Here is a 16,327-nt window from a genome sequence, read left to right as displayed (position 1 = left end):
TACATCTCAAATACCAAGCTATACACTATTACTTTTTAAATCATGTAATCCTCAACAACAGGTGTTGCAGTACCTCATTTTACCAATAGGTGGGGCTCCTGTACGAAGAGGGTGTTCGCAAGGCCCAGAGCAGCGACTCCAGCAAGAGGACCTTCTCCGTGTACAGCAGCTCTCGGCAGCAGGGCCGCTACGCCCCCAGCTATACCCCCAGGTCTGGCTGGTCAGGGGAGCCCCAGGGGAAACGGACAAAAGCAGGCGAAGGTGCAGGGCAGGCTCTGATTCGTTGTCTCCCCCAATCCAGTGCCCCGATGGACACCAACCTCTTGAGCAATATCCAGAAGCTATTCTCTGAACGTATTGATGTGTTCAGCCCTGTGGAGTTCAACAAGGTCCGTGACTCAGACTTCCAGGGAACCCGGGGAGGGTTGGCTGGAGCAGCCCCACACCTGCCCAAGGAGCCCCAGGACTCTGTGACCAACTGGGGGTGACCTTGACCCTCCAGTCTCTGTCTCTAGGACTATTTTTAGGTAGTCCAGAGTACCCTGTCCCCAGATCCCACGGCCCCTGCCCCAAACTTGGTGTATGCCCAGCCTTAGTCTCGGTACTGACCTGGGATGACTCTTTGCCCTTGTCCTTGTCCCCACAGTAGTCCTGGGTCCTCCCCAGGGTTTCCTATTCACCCATGGTCCCTGGGCCCCCACTCTCCAAGTTTAGGGATGCCTCTGATTGCTGGGCCCTACATCCATGGTCCCTGGCCCCCCACTCACCAAGCTCAGGGATGCCTCTGATTGCTGGGCCCTACCTGTCCCCTGCCCTCCAGATGACGGCGCTAACATAGTATCCTTCCCCTCTTATCTGGCCTCGGGGACTTTCTGCCTCATCCCAGCTACTGGCATCGTATGTCTCCATGGCCCCTGCTCAGAACTTGGGTGCCCCTCACCAACACCTGCTGTCCCCAAGCTGCATCCCTGTGTCCCTGCCTGCAGGTGTCGGTGCTGACGGGCATCATCAAGATCAGCCTGAAGACGCTGCTGGAGTGTGTGCGGCTGCGCACCTTTGGGCGCTTCGGGCTGCAGCAGGTGCAAGTGGACTGCCACTTTCTGCAGCTCTACCTGTGGCGTTTTGTGGCTGACGAAGAGCTCGTGCACCTGCTCCTAGACGAAGTGGTGGCCTCGGCTGCTCTGCGCTGCCCAGACCCTGTGCCCATGGAGCCCAGTGTCGTTGAGGTCATCTGCGAGCGCGGCTAGGAACAGCCGCTGCCATGTACGGGCCTGCCCCGGCGCCCCATGGCCCGGGTGGTCTTTCACCGCTGGCAGGTGTTAGGACCCGCCTAATAAACCTGTGTGGTTGCCTCCTCTCGCTTGCTGAGCGGGCCTTTCCGGGGGCGGGGTTTTGAAGCTGAGGCTTCTGAGGCGCCCGCGTCGGTTCCGCCCCCGAGTGCCGATTGGCTGGTGTTCTGGGCCCAGGATGGGCAGGGGGCGGGTCCACTTAAAAACTCTGGGACAGGGGGTCCCTGTCTGCACTCAGTGTTCTGGCAGGTGCAGCCGCCGTGGGGCCGGATCCTCGGCGCGGCCGACCCCGTCTCCTGGGAAATGGGGCGGGCTGCGTTTCCTTGACCGACTATTGTGAGCGCCCCCTCTCCAGCGGAGCGGAGACCATGGCCCCCCCTCAGGGCCCCCGGGCCCCACTGGAATTCGGTGGCCCCATGGGTAATGGGGCAGAGGGAGGGGACCTGGAACAAAGGCTGAGCGAAGGAGAGCTGGAGGGGGTGAACTAAGAGCGAGGGTGGGATCTGAGGATAGAAGGCTTGTGGGTGTCGGAGGCAGAGGGAGCCGGGGGTTTGCAGCGAAGAGTGTCTGGGGAGCGAGAGCTGAGGAGGGGCCGGTTCTGGGGGCTGCAGAGCGGGGATTTGTGGGGTCTCCTGGGAGCAGAAGGAGGGTCTTCGAGGTGGGCAGGGGACCAAGGTGGAAGCCTGGGAAAGGAACCGGGAGGCAGCGGGGAGCCTGGGGGTCGAGGGCTGAGAACGGGATGCGGAGGCGGGAGCTGGGTATGCCTGGGTGACTCCGCAGAGACGTCAGGGCGCCTGTGGGAGCCAGCGGGGGGCTGGGGGCGGACGCTGGACGCGATGGCCTTTCCCGCAGGCGCTGCGGCGCTGATGCTGCTACTGCCCGCCACCGTGTTCCACCTGCTCCTGGCGGCCCGCTCGGGCCCCGCGCGCCTCCTGGGCCCACCAGCATCCCTGCCAGGGCTGGGGGCGCTGTGGAGCCCACGGGCGCTGCTGCTGTGGCTCGCCTGGCTCGGCCTGCAGGCGGCGCTCTACCTGCTGCCGGCGCGCAAGGTGCGGGCCCCCCTCGCGGACGCGCAGGGCAGGGAAGCGGAGGGCTGGGCGAGGGAGAGGATGCCCCGGGCCTTATCAGAGCCCCCTTGGACCCGCAGGTGGCTAAAGGGCTGGAACTGAAGGACAAGAGTCGCCTGCGCTATCCCATTAACGGTGCCTGGGGAACGGGTCCTCGCGCAGGAATTGCGCGGCCGGGGGGTGGAGCTCCAGGCCTAGCGGGGAGGTCCACGGAGATTGGCCCCCACCCCAGGCCCGTTTGTGTGCCTTTGTTACCGCCAGGACAGACCCGGGGGCTCTCCCTAAGCCCCTCGTCCCCATACCCCACCCCATTTACAGCTACTCTGCACCCAGCAGTGGCTGGGGTGATCCTCTGAAGGCCAGGGTGGCAGCCTGATGCTTGGGGCAGGGTCTGTGGCCTCCCTGAGTTTTGGGCTGTGTGTGTGCTTACCGGGTGGGGATGTGGAGGTGCGCAGCCCCCGGCTCACTGTGCGCTGTGGTTCAGGCTTCCAGGCCCTGGTGCTGACCGCCCTGTTGGTAGGGCTGGGGATGTCAGCGGGGCTGCCTCTGGGGGCGCTCCCGGAAATGCTCCTGCCCTTGGCGTTTGTCGCCACCCTCACCGCTTTCATCTTCAGCCTCTTTCTCTACCTGAAGGCGCAGGTAGCCCCAGTCTCGGCCCTGGCACCTGGGGGGAACTCAGGTGAGAGGGGTGCTGGGGGTGGAGTTGGAGGCAGATGGGGGCGCCTGCCTGTACCTTCACTCTCCAATATTCTCTAGGCAATCCGATTTACGACTTTTTTCTGGGACGTGAGCTCAACCCTCGTATCTGTTCCTTCGACTTCAAATATTTCTGTGAACTGCGGCCTGGCCTCATCGGCTGGGTATGCTGGACTTGACTGAGCTGGCCTCAGGCCAGGGGAGGGATAGGGTGGGTGAGCAGTGCTTGGGCAGGGCAGGGCCACAACTGTGCAGATGCAAATCATTAATCATACATATTTCACAAACATTTGTTAAATCCACTTGTGCCCTAGGCCCTGCTCTAGGTACTGGGAGACAAAAATAGAGGCAAGAAAAACATCATTGTCAAAGAGAGCCTACATTTTAGTGGGAAAGACAGACAAAAAATAAGTAAAATATATACAGCATGTGAGGGATGACATTACTAGAGCATGTGCAATTCTCAACAGCAGTCAAGCACAGAATCTACTTCCAGGGAGTGACGGCGTGCTGCTTGATGGTCAAGGCAGTGCAGAACCTAAAATTGATCGCTGGGTTTAGCAACCTTCCCTTCACTGGTGGCCTTGATAACATTCCAACTGTGTTCTCTGGTTATAATCACCCATCCTGGACTGTGGCCAAGATTACCCAAAGGAACTCTTGGGCAAGACCTCTCCTGTTGCCCTGGAAATTCTCTTACCTGAAACAAGAATGCCAAGTGCCCGCCTTGGATCTGGGCCCTGGCCTGACCACAGGCACATCTGAGGCCCTTTCCTCAACTGTGAAATGGGATAAAATTAAAGCTTTCTCCTAAGATTACTGGAAGATTGGAAGAGGTAACCTTCATGACAGAACAGAGCTCAGTGTAAAATGCAGGTGCCCAGCACAGGCTTGCTCCGGCTAGCCAGCACTGAGCATGTACCACGTGCCAGGCACACTCTGGAGTGCTTCAAACACAATGATGCCATTGAGTCATGACAGGCCCATGATTATCCCCATTTTTCACACAGGGGTAGGGACAGTAGCCTGTGGAGAGGGTAAGCAACCTGCCCAAGTGATGATGCTGAGATTCCAAACCAGGTCTGTTTGAGCTCTGGAGCCTGAGCCCCCAACTGCTCGAGCTCAAGACAGACGAGAAGAAGCAGGCTGCGAGCACCTCCTGGTCCACAGTCTCTCTGTCCTGGGTCCAGGGCCTGGATCCACTCAACAAAGGGCTGGAGTGTAACTGTGACAGCTGAGAAGGGCAGAGGCTAGCCACTGCTTTACCCAAGGCTGCCACCACTGTGGAGATGATTGCCCTGTTCCCACTCCCCCAGGTCCTCATCAACCTGGCCCTGTTGGTGAAGGAGGCAGAGCTTCGAGGCAGTCCCTCACTGGCCATGTGGCTGGTCAATGGCTTCCAGTTACTCTATGTGGGTGATGCTCTCTGGCACGAGGTGAGGCTGGACTGGACAAGGTAGGGTGTCTAAGGGCCGCATGGGGACTAAGCCAGTGTGTTTGGGTCTTATCTACCCTGCAGGAGGCTGTCCTAACCACGATGGACATCACACATGACGGGTTTGGCTTCATGCTGGCATTTGGGGACATAGCTTGGGTACCCTTCACCTACAGCCTACAGGCCCAGTTTCTGCTGCACCACCCGCAACCACTGGAGTTGCCCATGGCCGCTATCATCTGCCTCATCAATGGTCAGTCAGGAAGGGGCAGCAGGCTGGGCCCATCTGTCCCCTCTCCCGTTCATTCATGTGCTGCTTACGCAGCACCACCACAGAGGTGGTAACCCCCAGGATCCTCTCTAAAGCCAGGAGCGGGGTCCTGGGTGTCCAGGCAGAGTCTGGGCTACAGACAGGTTGGGAAGATGGTCAAGGAAGGCAGGAGGCTGCAACCCTTGACCCTGACCACCGGCTCACACTCTCTCACCAGCTATTGGTTACTACATCTTCCGTGGGGCGAATTCCCAGAAAAACACTTTCCGAAAGAATCCTTCTGACCCCAGAGTGGCTGGTGAGCTGGGTCTCTAGGGTGCCATGGGTGAAGTGGGGCAGCTGGGCTTCCTGGGAACTCCCTACCCTGCTGTCTTTCCCCAGGGCTTGAGACCATCTCTACAGCCACAGGGCGGCAGCTGCTGGTGTCTGGGTGGTGGGGTATGGTCCGCCATCCCAACTACCTTGGAGACCTCATCATGGCTCTGGCTTGGTCCTTACCCTGCGGTGAGTGGCCCACATGGATATGGGCAGGGACATGTGAGGGAAGAGGCGGCTCAGTGACCACAGGATGCCTAGTTTGGGTATGCACTGATGCGAGAGCGCTGGGGATGGACCCAGTGTGTGGCTGGGGCACACCTACGTGCCAACCTAGTACCGTTTGCCTTGCTGCAAACCCCGGAGCTTTCGCTGCTGAGCCCTGAGGCCCACATGAACAATTAGGGGTGGAAACGTTTGTGAGCCGAGGAGTGGGGGTAGGGAGCTGGCAGGGTGGTCACAGATCCTCCCTCCCTGCAGGCGTGTCACACCTGCTGCCCTACTTCTACCTCCTTTACTTCACCGCGCTGCTGGTGCACCGTGAAGCCCGGGATGAACGGCAGTGCCTGCAGAAGTACGGCCTGGCCTGGCACGAATACTGCCGGCGTGTGCCTTACCGCATCATGCCCTACATCTACTGAAGCGGCTCCACCACCCCAGGTGGGGGCATGTGCCCACTCATCCACCAGCACACCCAGGACCAGGAGCCTGGGCACACACGAGACTCAGGGGCTTGCACCCCACCCAGCCCTGAGAATGAACAGCCTCAGAGAAAAGGTGGTTTAGAGCAAGGAAAAAATGAAACAAGTGACCAAAATCGGAGATGCTCTTCCTCCTTTGGATAAACACTGGGAACCCTTGGTGCACTTCTCTGCCATTCTGGAGCTAGGGTGTTTAGGACTGGCTGGGTCAGCACTGATCAGGGAGAAGCTGAGCAATGGCTGGTGAGCCCAGTGGGTCAACAGCTGTCCCTTAGAAACAGGCACTGTCAACAGGGCTGACCAGTCACAGCTTTATTAATGACAAAGGTCCCTAGTTCAGCCAGGAAGCTCCTCGATGAGAGTCCTTGGGGCAGGTGGCACGGAGCCTCCCCAAAGCCGCTCCAGCTCCCCAGTGAGGGCAGCCACCTCCTGCGCTGCCATAGCATGGGCTTGGTGAGCCCTGGCGCAGTCTAGAGCCAGCGGTGTGAGGGCCGCCTCATTTTCGTTGGTCCAGGCCAGGAGGAACTGGCACTTCTTCCGGGCCCGGTAAAGGTGATCTCGCTCTTCTCTAGCCACGGCCTGTTTCCGGGCACGGCCCAGGGTCTGTGCCAGGTGTCCCAGTGCTGCCAGTGTGTAGCCTTTCTGGTTGGCCATGCCCTCGCCCAGCAGGATGCGGGCGACCTCGTGCATAGCCCCTCGTGTGCCCAGGGGCCCAGGCGGGTGCTCGCCCGCTTCCAGCACGTGGGCTGCGGCCTGCAGGGCTTCTTCCGCAGAGGCGAAGACTTGCTGGGCACCCAGGGCTCCGGAAACGCCGAGCAGTGTGGCACAGAAGTCAGAGAGCAGTGCGTCGTCACCGCCGTGATACAGGGCAAGAGTGTGCGCGTAGGCGAACAGCACGTTGGGCAGCTGGAAGCGCACGAGCGGCGAGAGTGGGCCGCGGCTCAGGCTGACGAGCGCGGGGATGTGGCTGGGCACGGCGGGCATAAAGGTCCCCGGGGCATGTCCAAGAACCCGCTCGGCGACCACAGGCTCTGCGGCGGAGGCAACTTCCACGGATTCCCGCGGGGTCCTCGCAGGGTCAGGCTCCAATTCCGCGGCATCACTGCCCGGGGCATCATCCAGCTCCTCTAGGAGCGGCGGTACGGATCCGCGGTTCCACCACCAAGGCCGCCATGGAGGCAGCAGCCGTCCGGCCTCACCGCGGCTCAGCAGCCGCTCGAAGGCTGCTTTTTCGGCCGGTGCCAGCCGCTCCCAGAGTCCCGAGAGGCCGCCGGGCGCCGCGCCGGGGCTGAGGCCTGCTTCTCCAGGCTGGTCCTCGGTTTCGCGTTGCTGACGCAGCCGGCGTAGGGCGCTCGCCAGGCGGCTGGGCGAGGCGCTGCGGCCGCGGAGCTCTCCCAGCACCTGGTCACGGTAGAAGTTTTCTGCGCAGGTGCCATGCGTCCGGTAGCAGCGCAGCGAGCAGTACGGCGCATTACAGCGAGGGCAGGTGTAACGCGCGGGTTGGCCCTCCCCCGCCGGGCAGAAGTCACAGGGCCTGGCCGGCTCCATGGAAACTGGCGCCACGACCTACCTGCGAATGCAAGCCGGCGGTAGTTCGAAACTTCCGGGACTTCTCTGATTACTTCCGGTTTACCGCGGGGCCGACGGCGCGCATTGGTTTCGCAAAGCTCCCAAGGATTCTCGGCAATTTCCGCCCATGCCCGGAAGCCTAACCCCACCCCTTTCCCAAGCAGGGCGAGGGCGGGCCCAGAAACCAGCAGTCAGGTACGAGCCCCGCCCTGTACGATGATGCAAGGAGCGGAAAAATGGGTCTGACCAGCGGTCCGCCGGTGCCACGTCGCCCCCTAGTGGTCACACCAAAACGTTGTCTGATAGACTAAACAGAAAACCCTCTTTGGCACTATAATGCGCTGTGGCAGAAATCCGTATTTGCAAAGCACCTACCGTGGGCCACTAATTGTGTCAAGCCTACGGGAGGTGATGCATCCCTGCGCTGGAGAAGCAGCCATTCCACTAGGGGACACAAACAAAAGGGCAATTGGAGCCGGGCGCTGTGGCTCACGCCTGTAATCCCAGCATTTCGGGAGGCCGAGGCAGGCAGATCACCTGAGGTCAGGAGTTTGAGACCAGCCTGACCAACATGAAGAAACCCCGTCTTTACTAAAAATACAAATATTAGCTGGGCGTGAGGGGTGGGTGCCTGTAGTCCCAGCTACTCAGGAGGCAGGGGAATCACTTGAACCCAGGAGGCTGAGGTTGCACTGAGCCAAGATCATGCCACAGCACTCCAGCCTGGGAGCCTGGGCCAGAGAAAGAAACTCCACCTCAAAAAAAAAAAAAAAAAAAGGCAGTTGGGGCCGCCTAGCCTGCATAGCCTGGATGTGTTTCCCCTGTTCAGCAGAAAACAGTATTTAAGAAATATCTGAGCTCCTATTTTTTTCCTCCAAACCCGCCTTTTCATTAAATACTACTATTCATCCATCTTAATATTAAGTGCAGGCCCCATTCCAGGTGCCAAGAACAGAACACAGATCAAAGGGAGTGAGGTGGGGTGGGGGGTCCCTGTCCTAATAGAGCTGTCTTGTGGTAGAGTGGGGTTGTGACATACCAAACTGTGAACCCGTTCTTTGCATTCCCACTACTACTGGTGGTCTGAGCCTCCTGCCCTTCACCTGGATGACAATACATTAAGTGTTTTTCTTTTCTTGCCAGCCCTCCAGAAAAATCTGCCAGAGAAATCAGATCACATCCATCTCTTGCTCAAAACCCTTCTGTGACCCTCCATTGCACTTGAACTCAAACCCAAACCCCTCTCCACGGCTAACAAGGTCTTGCAGGATCTGCTACCCATCCCTAGACATCACCTCTTCCCCAGTTTTCATACAGTCCTTTTGGCTTGAAATATTCCCCTACCTGATCACTTGATTGGTTCATCTCAGGTCTCACACGTGTCATTGAAACAGGCCCTCTAGGCTGGACACAATGGCTGATGCCCATAATCTCAACACTTTGGGAAGCCAAGGTGAGGGGGTTCAAGACCTAGTTCAAGACCAGCCTAATCAACATAGCAAAACGCTGTCTCTACAAAATGTACAAATAATTAGCCAGGTGTGGTGGTGCATACCTGTAGTCCTCAGCTACTTGGGAGACTGAGGTGGGAGGATCACCCAAGCCCAGGAGTTGGAAGCTGCAGTAAGCCATGATTGTGCCACTGCACTCCAGCCTGGATGACAGTGAGACCTTGTCTCAAACAAAAACAAAAACAAAAAAAAAGGCCCTGACTGGGATGCTATTTTATCTGTCCATATCCTCCCCCTTTCTAAACTGCTAGAAGGCAGAAGTCATGTCTTTAACACCACGGAGACAAAAATAGCCAATATTCACAAATTTACTATAAGCCAAATATTGATCTACATCCTTTATTTAATCCTCACAGCAGCTATGGAGATGATGGCAGAGATTAAATAAGTAGTTAGTTCAAAGCCCAGCCACCCAGTAAATGAAGCAGGAAAAAAAGAAGGTCCAATCTCAGGCAGTCAAAATTCCACAGCCCAAGAGCTTTACCCTGTGGGATGCTATTTTCTAAGATGTGGCAGGTCCAGAAACTTTAGCTGAATGAGTGAGTAGGGTATGGAAGTGCTGGGAGACTCAGGTGCCAGAAGGGAACCTTGAATCAGCCCCAGAGGTACTCCACTTTTGGGATCATTTACACCACGATATTCAATGACAGATGTGATTAGGTCAGCAAGGCCGGCCAGCCAGATTTCCCATCACAGATGTGATTCAGTTAGCAAAGGCCGGCCAGCAGACATCTGATCACAGATGCAATTAGGTTAGCAAGACCAGCCAGATTCCTGCCCTGGACCCTAAGGCCACAGCTAGTCCCAAGTTCAGGGAATGGCCAGATTCATCTTCTATACAAACCTCTTCTCCCACCCCTCTCTTCCATTGCTGCCTCCATAACAAACCTCTCACAATTATTCCTGCTACCTTCTCTGTTTAGAAGATGAAAAAGAATAACTTGGGAGGACTGATCAAGTTACTTACGATGGGGAATAACCCCAATTCTCTATCTGAAGCACCAGGATCTGTGGCTATTGCTTCTCCACAGGAAACTTTTCTGTGAAGGAACGCTAGTTTACCATTTCGTCCCCCATTATCAAGGGCCTCTGCCTTACTGTTCTTCTAGGGGAAATACCACCAATCTGAGAAGCCACACCTCTCCCTGATGCATTGCAAATAAAGATCCAACAATGCGATGACTGAACTAAGTGGCTTTTTTTAATTAGAGAAAGCCAGAATTACAAAGGACTTAAGAGTTGGCATTGGGGCCCTTCTTCTTGCCAAAGGTGGGCACAACGTTGACAAAGCGCCGGTTGTACTGCATCCGCCTCTTAGCCCGGCCTGTCTTCTTCTTCTTCTTCTCCTGTTTGGCCACCTGGAAAAGGGAGGGCCCTGGTTCCTGTATTCCTTGCCTAGCATCCCTTCCTCAGACTCATCTCCAGGGAGGAGAAGGCAAATGAGGTAAGAGCCCAGGATCTTGGATTAGCTCTGACAGGAAAAGACAAAGTCCAAACACCACCACCACTAATACTCTCTCACTCACCTTAGGAGTCTGACCTCTCACTTTCCCAGCACGGGCCAGGGAACCATGGACTTTACCTGTAGTGGGAAAGGAAGGCAGCAGCAGGTTAAGAGCAAGAAGGTGCCACCCAGCAGCACCCCTCTTTCCTCAATTCAAGCTTTAAAGAGAAGCTGGGCCCAACAGGTAATGAGAACAAAGTTGCAGATATTTAATCCTGAAATCTGAAGTTTCATTTAAGGATTTTCCAGCTCCTAACTTTATAGAGCACTTTGGGGGCTCTGATCTGACCTAATTTTAGTGAGGAAGCTTATAGCCAGACAAGGATCCTGTATGTGACTGAAATACAACTTCACTCTGGCTCAGTCTCGCATGGATGTCTGTGTTCAATCTGAGGCACGTAAACAGGAAGAATCACTGTGAACTGACGATACAGGGAAGAACTCTATATATTACCACAGATGCGACGACACTCAACTCCAGGACCATGCCCCCACACCCATAGACGCGTACAGGTAGTTCAAAAACATTCCTCTCTCACTCACCTCCGAGCATTCGGCCTGCTACTTCCAGGGTGGTCAGGGCCTCCACCCCGCACTGGCCCAGGGTGGCCTCATCCTCCAGGGGCGTGCCTGCCAGGAGGACGACTTGATCTTCCGGGGCAATGCCCTCCAGTGAGGCTACATGAGCCTACAGGGAAAGATAAGGCTCGTAAGAGTTCCCTCGGTCCCCGAAAGTGAAGAGCACAAGAAAATGGAATCCAGGGCGCACCAAACAGCCCTACCTTAATCTGGGCGACCGTCTCCTGGCCAGTCACCTCGAGGGTGTGTAGCTGTTGGGCGCGGACGAAGAGCTGCATGTTGGCGACTGAGTAAAGAAAGACGGCTTGTAAGAGAAGCGAAGAAATGCTCTGGGACAAAGGAGGTTTGAGAATGGAAAGCGGCCCAGAAACGATCGCGACGGGATGGAGGTGGTCGCGGAGACTCACGTGGGGAAGGCCAGGCCTGCCAAGAAGTTCGGATAGGAACTGGAGCAGAACCACAGAGCAGGTCCCGTTCTTCAGTTTACCCCGCTCCCTCTGACCCGGCAGCCAACTTGCTATGAAGCCCTTCGGATCCAGCCAAGGCCCTAGTCTTACCTGAACCGCGGTGTCAGCTGCCGCTACCGTGAAGATGGAGTCGAGAAAGAGGAAGGAGCGAGGGCGCGCACGTACAGATCACCGGTTGAGCGTCGCGTCACTGCTGAGCGACCGCGGGGAGCCCTGGTATTTGTACCGCCCAAGGCGGCACTAGCTCCGCCCCTTTACGCTGGCGCAGGCGTTTTTCCGTCCCAGGCAGCGCGCCCAGGAAGGGGCGGGACCAGACAGTTGCACGCGCAGACGGCTGGCGTAACGGGTCAAGATGGCAGCTACCAAGTTTTGGGTTTTGCTGCAGGGGTGGAGAACCGGCGTCCAGCGGAGCTGCGGGCTACGGCTGTTGGTGAGAGTGCTGAGCCTGGAGCTGAGGGCATCGCGTGTCTGAGGCTCATTGTTGATCATTGTAACTCTGAAAACTAAGGCATTCCTACTTGGGGCCTTAGTTTTGCCGTTTACGATCTGGAGAACTTGTCTCGAGTGTAGATATAGGAACGAGAGGGAAAGTGGCAGAGATTGGAGTGCTCTTTGGGAGCCGTGTGTGGGTTAGATTCTGGCTGCAGGACATCCCAAGTTAGTCAGGACTGAGAGGAGCTGCACATCGACTCTAGTAGCTGCCCAGTTTTTCGAAAGCGAAATCACAGAGCAGGCGCTGGCACCAAATCATTGGCGACGCTTTTGAAGGGAGCGCAGAGCTGCTGATATTCAGCTACTTCATCCTACTTCCCTGCTCTTGTAACCCCAAGCCTGTCAGAACTTAGGGATATCTGTCCAAGAAGGATCTTTATGCTGGAGGACGGGAAGGCAGACTCCAGGCTGTGACCTTAAGTAGAGAGTTTACAATTATTTGTTAGTGTTGGCCTTTCCTGGCTGTAAAAAAGGTGTAATAAAATACCTGATCAGGCACGTTATTAGAATTAAGTGAAGGCCAGTGCCCGTAAAGCACTTAACACAGTGCCTGGCAATGTCTATATGAGGCCAAAACTTTTCAGATAAGGGGCGGGGTCCTAGCATATGAGTGTGCGTGGGGAATTATGATTGCCTTAAGAATTAAGGCAATCATTAAATTCAACACCACTATATCCAATCACAGATGTGATTATGTTAGCAAGGCCAGCCAGGCAATCATGGAGGTACAAACAAGGCCACCCTGCCAATGTAATAATAATATTTATTTCTAAAACCGAGGCAGAAAGTTAAGCCTTAAATTTCTGAAGGCTTGATTGGCTTTTCAGAAGCGTACACATACTCTTGAATCCCACAGAAATCCTAAGAGATGCAGACTGTTCACAGTATCTGAGCTTCGTTTCCATCCCATCTGTACCCTTCACCATGGAAAGCTAAAGACCGGTGCTATCTTATGTCAACCTAAATAACAGACTCTAAAAGAAAATGGTATTTATTTGGGAATGGGTGTAGACTATGTGCTTATCAGGGAGGTAAAAGAAGACAAAGAGTTTTAAAGGAAACATCGGCTGGGCATGGTGGCTCTCACACCTGTAATCCCAGCACTTTGGGAGGCCGAGGTGCGCAGATCACCTGAGGTCAGGAGTTCGAGACCAGTCTGGCCAACATGGGAAAACCCCATCTGTAATAAAAATACACAAATTAGCTGGGTGTGGTGGCAGGCACCTGTCATCCCAGCTACTCCAGAGGCTGAGGCAGAACAATCGCTTGAATCTGGGAGCAGGGTTGCAGTGAGCTGAGATTACACCACTGCACTCCAGCCTGGGTGACAGAGTGAGACTCCATCTCAAATAAATAAAAATAAATAAAAGGAAAGCAAAAATGAATGTTGTATAATTGTTTTGGAAAAAAAAAAAAGTTTTGAGATAGTTATCTTTGGCTACAAGGATGAATAACAAGGGTGGTGCCAGTTCAAGATTGGACAGGCAGTTGGACAGATGTCCTTGCAGACATTTTTTTGTTTTGAGACAGAGTCTCACTCTCTTGCCAGGCTGGAGTGCAGTGGCACAGTCTCAGCTCACTGCAATCTCCACCCACTGGGTTCAAGCGATTCTCCTGCCCTGCCTCAGCCTCCTTAGTAGCTGGGATTACAGGCATGCGCTACCATGCCTGGCTAATTTTTGTATTTTTAGTAGAGATGGGATTTGGCCATGCTGGTCTCGGAGTCCTGACCTCAGGTGATTTGCCTGCCTCTGCCTCCCAAATTGCTGGGATTACAGGTGTGAGCCACTGTGCCCGGCAGAAATTTTTTTGTGTGTAAGGCTGTGGTAGCCTTTGTGCAAGGCTGTAGTTTTTGCAGTCTTTTGTGATAGTTCTTTTTAAGTATTTGTGCACAAGAACTCTCTTCATGGCCCTCCTAGCTCTGTTTGTTGGGTTTTTAACCCAAGTGACTCTATTTTGATTCTGATAACTTTCACACAGATCACCCAGCCTTTTATTTCTGCCATTCTCTCTACCTGTAATGTTTCCATTCTCTACTTACTGAAGTTATGCCATCCTATGTTGGGAAGGCTAATGGAGAAATGGGTTTTTTGTTTTGCTTCAGAGCCAGACCCAGGGTCCTCCGGATTACCCCAGCTTTGTGGAGTCTGTGGATGAATACCAGTTTGTGGAGCGCCTTTTACCAGCTACCAGGATCCCAGTTCCCCCAAAGCATGAACATTACCCTACACCTAGTGGTTGGCAGCCTCCCAGAGGTGAGCTGGGTGGTTAGGGATGGTTTGAAGGCTTCATGGAGCATCCTCCTCTCCAGAGGTTGGCCTCCCCCATGAGGTGCCAGATCTCCAGTGGATTCAGAACTTGTTTTGACATCCCTCTGGGTTAAATCTCTCTCATGCCCAAGGAAGAGCCCTCTGTTTCACTGGTACTCATCCATCCACACTACTGGGACTGAGTCTTCCCCATGTGGGGAAAGTTTTCTCTCAACAGAGAGAAAACCCAAGAGCTTGGACCTTCTTTCCCCCTAGCAGACTGTGTACTGTAATTAAGAACATAGTTTGGCCGGGCGCGGTGGCTCAAGCCTGTAATCCCAGCACTGCCGGAGGCCGAGGCGGGTGGATCACAAGGTCAAGAGATCAAGACCATCCTGGTCAACATGGTGAAACCCCGTCTCTACTAAAAATACAAAAAATTAGCTGGGCATGGTGGCGCGTGCCTGTAATCCCAGCGACTCAGGAGGCAGGGGCAGGAGAATTGCCTGAACCCGGGAGGCGGAGGTTGCGGTGAGCCGAGATCGCGCCATTGCACTCCAGCCTGGGTAACAAGAGCGAAACTCCGTCTCAAAAAAAAAAAAAAAAAAAAAAAAAAAAAAAAGAACAGAGTTTGGAGTCAGGCAGTTCTGGGTTTGAATTTGGCTTTATTTACTGTTGGTGTTATCTTAAATTAGTCACTTAGCTTGACCCAACCTGTTTTAGCAAAATGGAGATAATTGCTCAGTTCACAGAGCCCTTGGTGCAGAGCCCAGCATATGGTAGGTAAATCCTATGCTGTAGTGCTTGTAAATCCCAATCTCTTTGTTCCAGAGATTGATTTCACCCTCCCTGACCCAGTGGAGAAGGGCAAGGATTGGCCCAGAGGGGGACCCAAAGATCTGGGGAGGCATGTCCCTGACTTCATTTTTTCTTGAGCACCGACTTAGTGCCAGGCCCTGTGTCGGGCCTTGGGGTACCAGGGTGAACAATTTGGTCCTGACTCCAAGCTGAAGGAAAGTGGAGACCCCCTGACTTGAAGTCTGGTGGTGGCTTGGTCCAGCTGAGTGTACTGTCTGCAGACTGAGGGGAAGGGCCTTGGCTGAGGTGGGATGGTGTCTAGGAAGAGTTGACTTAACAATGTCTTTCCCGGCTGGGCACAGTGGCTCGTGCCGGGTAATCCCCACACTTTGGGAGGCCGAGGTGGGCGGATCACAAGGTTAAGAGTTTGAGATCAGCCTTTGTAACACGGTGAAACCCCGCCTCTACTAAAATACAAAAAGTTAGCTGGGTGTGGTGGCGGATGTCTGTAATCCCAGCTACTCGGGAGGCTGGGGTGAGAGAATTAGTTGAACCTGGGAGGCAGAGGCTGCAGTGAGCCGAGATTGTGCCACTGCGCTCCAGCCTGGTTGACAGAGCAAGACTTGTCTCCAAAAAATAAATAAATAAATAAAAGTCTTTCCCTGTTGCAGACCCCCCACCCAACCTGCCCTACTTTGTACGACGCTCTCGGATGCACAACATCCCTGTCTACAAGGACATCACGCATGGCAACCGCCAGATGACTGTGATCCGGAAGGTGGAAGGGGACATCTGGGTAAGTGGGTGGGTGGGGCTGGGGCTGGGCCTGACCCTTTCAGGGCTCAAGGGACAGGAGTCCTTTCAAGGGGAGGGACTCTTGGCCTACCTGATTTGCTATCTTCCCCCAGGCTCTGCAGAAAGATGTGGAAGATTTTCTGAGCCCACTGCTGGGGAAGACACCCATCACCCAGGTCAATGAGGTGACAGGTACCCTGCGGATCAAGGGCTACTTTGACCAAGAGCTTAAAGCCTGGCTTTTGGAGAAAGGGTTCTGAGGCCCAGCCGAACAGCCTGCATGACAGCATCCCCTGCAGATTGAGCCTAGGGGGCCAGGGAGGTGGATGTTGGAGCCCTTGGCACTGCAGATACAAAAACTAGGGCTAAAGGACTTTGGGGTGAGGCCTTGCTTGCATAAAGGAGAAAACTGGACCCTACGTACATGCTGGGAGAAGAGTGCCTAACGCCGCAGACCAAATAGGAATCAACCAGGCTTGTTGGCATTAGCAGCTGTCTCTCCTACCTTGGCCTGTTTTTTTGTTTTTGTTTTTTTTTTGACAGTGTCACTCTGTCGTCCAGGGTGGAGTGCAGTGGCGCGATTTTGGCT

At 54.9% G+C, this 16,327-nt stretch overlaps 5 protein-coding genes across 9 annotated transcripts in view; 3 read left to right on the top strand and 2 right to left on the bottom strand.

The window, feature by feature from the left end:
* VPS51 (VPS51 subunit of GARP complex) overlaps window positions 1-1,357 on the top strand; it is a 28,640-nt gene extending 27,283 nt beyond the window's left edge. For both annotated transcript variants that reach the window (XM_017537126.2, XM_017537125.2), the window contains 3 exons: window positions 90-211; window positions 302-389; window positions 987-1,357. In XM_017537126.2, coding sequence (XP_017392615.1) covers window positions 90-211; window positions 302-389; window positions 987-1,247 — 471 coding nt within the window. In that variant the 3' untranslated portion in view covers window positions 1,248-1,357. The remainder of the gene's footprint in view (window positions 1-89; window positions 212-301; window positions 390-986) is intronic.
* A 143-nt stretch (window positions 1,358-1,500) lies between these two features.
* TM7SF2 (transmembrane 7 superfamily member 2) lies at window positions 1,501-5,892 on the top strand. Its single transcript, XM_017537130.2, has 10 exons — window positions 1,501-1,709; window positions 2,142-2,338; window positions 2,437-2,491; window positions 2,841-3,035; window positions 3,113-3,216; window positions 4,369-4,488; window positions 4,572-4,740; window positions 4,976-5,056; window positions 5,140-5,262; window positions 5,554-5,892. Exons 1-10 carry the CDS (start codon window positions 1,658-1,660, stop codon window positions 5,712-5,714), a joined length of 1,257 nt encoding a protein of 418 aa, XP_017392619.1. The 5' UTR covers window positions 1,501-1,657; the 3' UTR covers window positions 5,715-5,892.
* A 179-nt stretch (window positions 5,893-6,071) lies between these two features.
* On the bottom strand, window positions 6,072-7,537 carry ZNHIT2 (zinc finger HIT-type containing 2). Its single transcript, XM_017537131.2, has one exon. The coding sequence runs from the start codon at window positions 7,320-7,322 to the stop codon at window positions 6,111-6,113; it is 1,212 nt and encodes a 403-aa protein (XP_017392620.1). The 5' UTR covers window positions 7,323-7,537; the 3' UTR covers window positions 6,072-6,110.
* Window positions 7,538-10,031: 2,494 nt separating this feature from the next.
* On the bottom strand, window positions 10,032-11,639 carry FAU (FAU ubiquitin like and ribosomal protein S30 fusion). Of its 4 annotated transcripts, none has more exons than XM_017537137.2 (6): window positions 11,495-11,599; window positions 11,345-11,360; window positions 11,141-11,223; window positions 10,902-11,046; window positions 10,381-10,436; window positions 10,032-10,212 (listed from the first exon to the last, which is right to left on the bottom strand). In XM_017537137.2, exons 3-6 carry the CDS (start codon window positions 11,213-11,215, stop codon window positions 10,087-10,089), a joined length of 402 nt encoding a protein of 133 aa, XP_017392626.1. In that variant the 5' UTR covers window positions 11,216-11,223; window positions 11,345-11,360; window positions 11,495-11,599; the 3' UTR covers window positions 10,032-10,086. The 4 variants fall into 4 exon arrangements, with proteins under 4 accessions (XP_017392626.1, XP_017392623.1, XP_017392624.1 ...); XM_017537134.2 differs by having other exon boundaries at window positions 11,141-11,241; window positions 11,495-11,598; XM_017537135.2 differs by lacking the exon at window positions 11,345-11,360 and having other exon boundaries at window positions 11,495-11,639.
* A 23-nt stretch (window positions 11,640-11,662) lies between these two features.
* On the top strand, window positions 11,663-16,282 carry MRPL49 (mitochondrial ribosomal protein L49). The gene is made up of 4 exons (XM_017537132.2): window positions 11,663-11,834; window positions 14,001-14,151; window positions 15,615-15,739; window positions 15,852-16,282. Exons 1-4 carry the CDS (start codon window positions 11,757-11,759, stop codon window positions 15,996-15,998), a joined length of 501 nt encoding a protein of 166 aa, XP_017392621.1. The 5' UTR covers window positions 11,663-11,756; the 3' UTR covers window positions 15,999-16,282.
* The last annotated feature ends 45 nt before the right edge of the window (window positions 16,283-16,327 follow it).

The sequence above is a fragment of the Cebus imitator genome, unplaced genomic scaffold (assembly GCF_001604975.1).
Source record: "Cebus imitator isolate Cc_AM_T3 unplaced genomic scaffold, Cebus_imitator-1.0 Scaffold102, whole genome shotgun sequence".
Classification (NCBI taxonomy): Eukaryota; Metazoa; Chordata; class Mammalia; order Primates; family Cebidae; genus Cebus; species Cebus imitator.
Note: the sequence above shows the minus strand (reverse complement) of the source record. Positions and strands in the feature narration are given on the sequence as shown.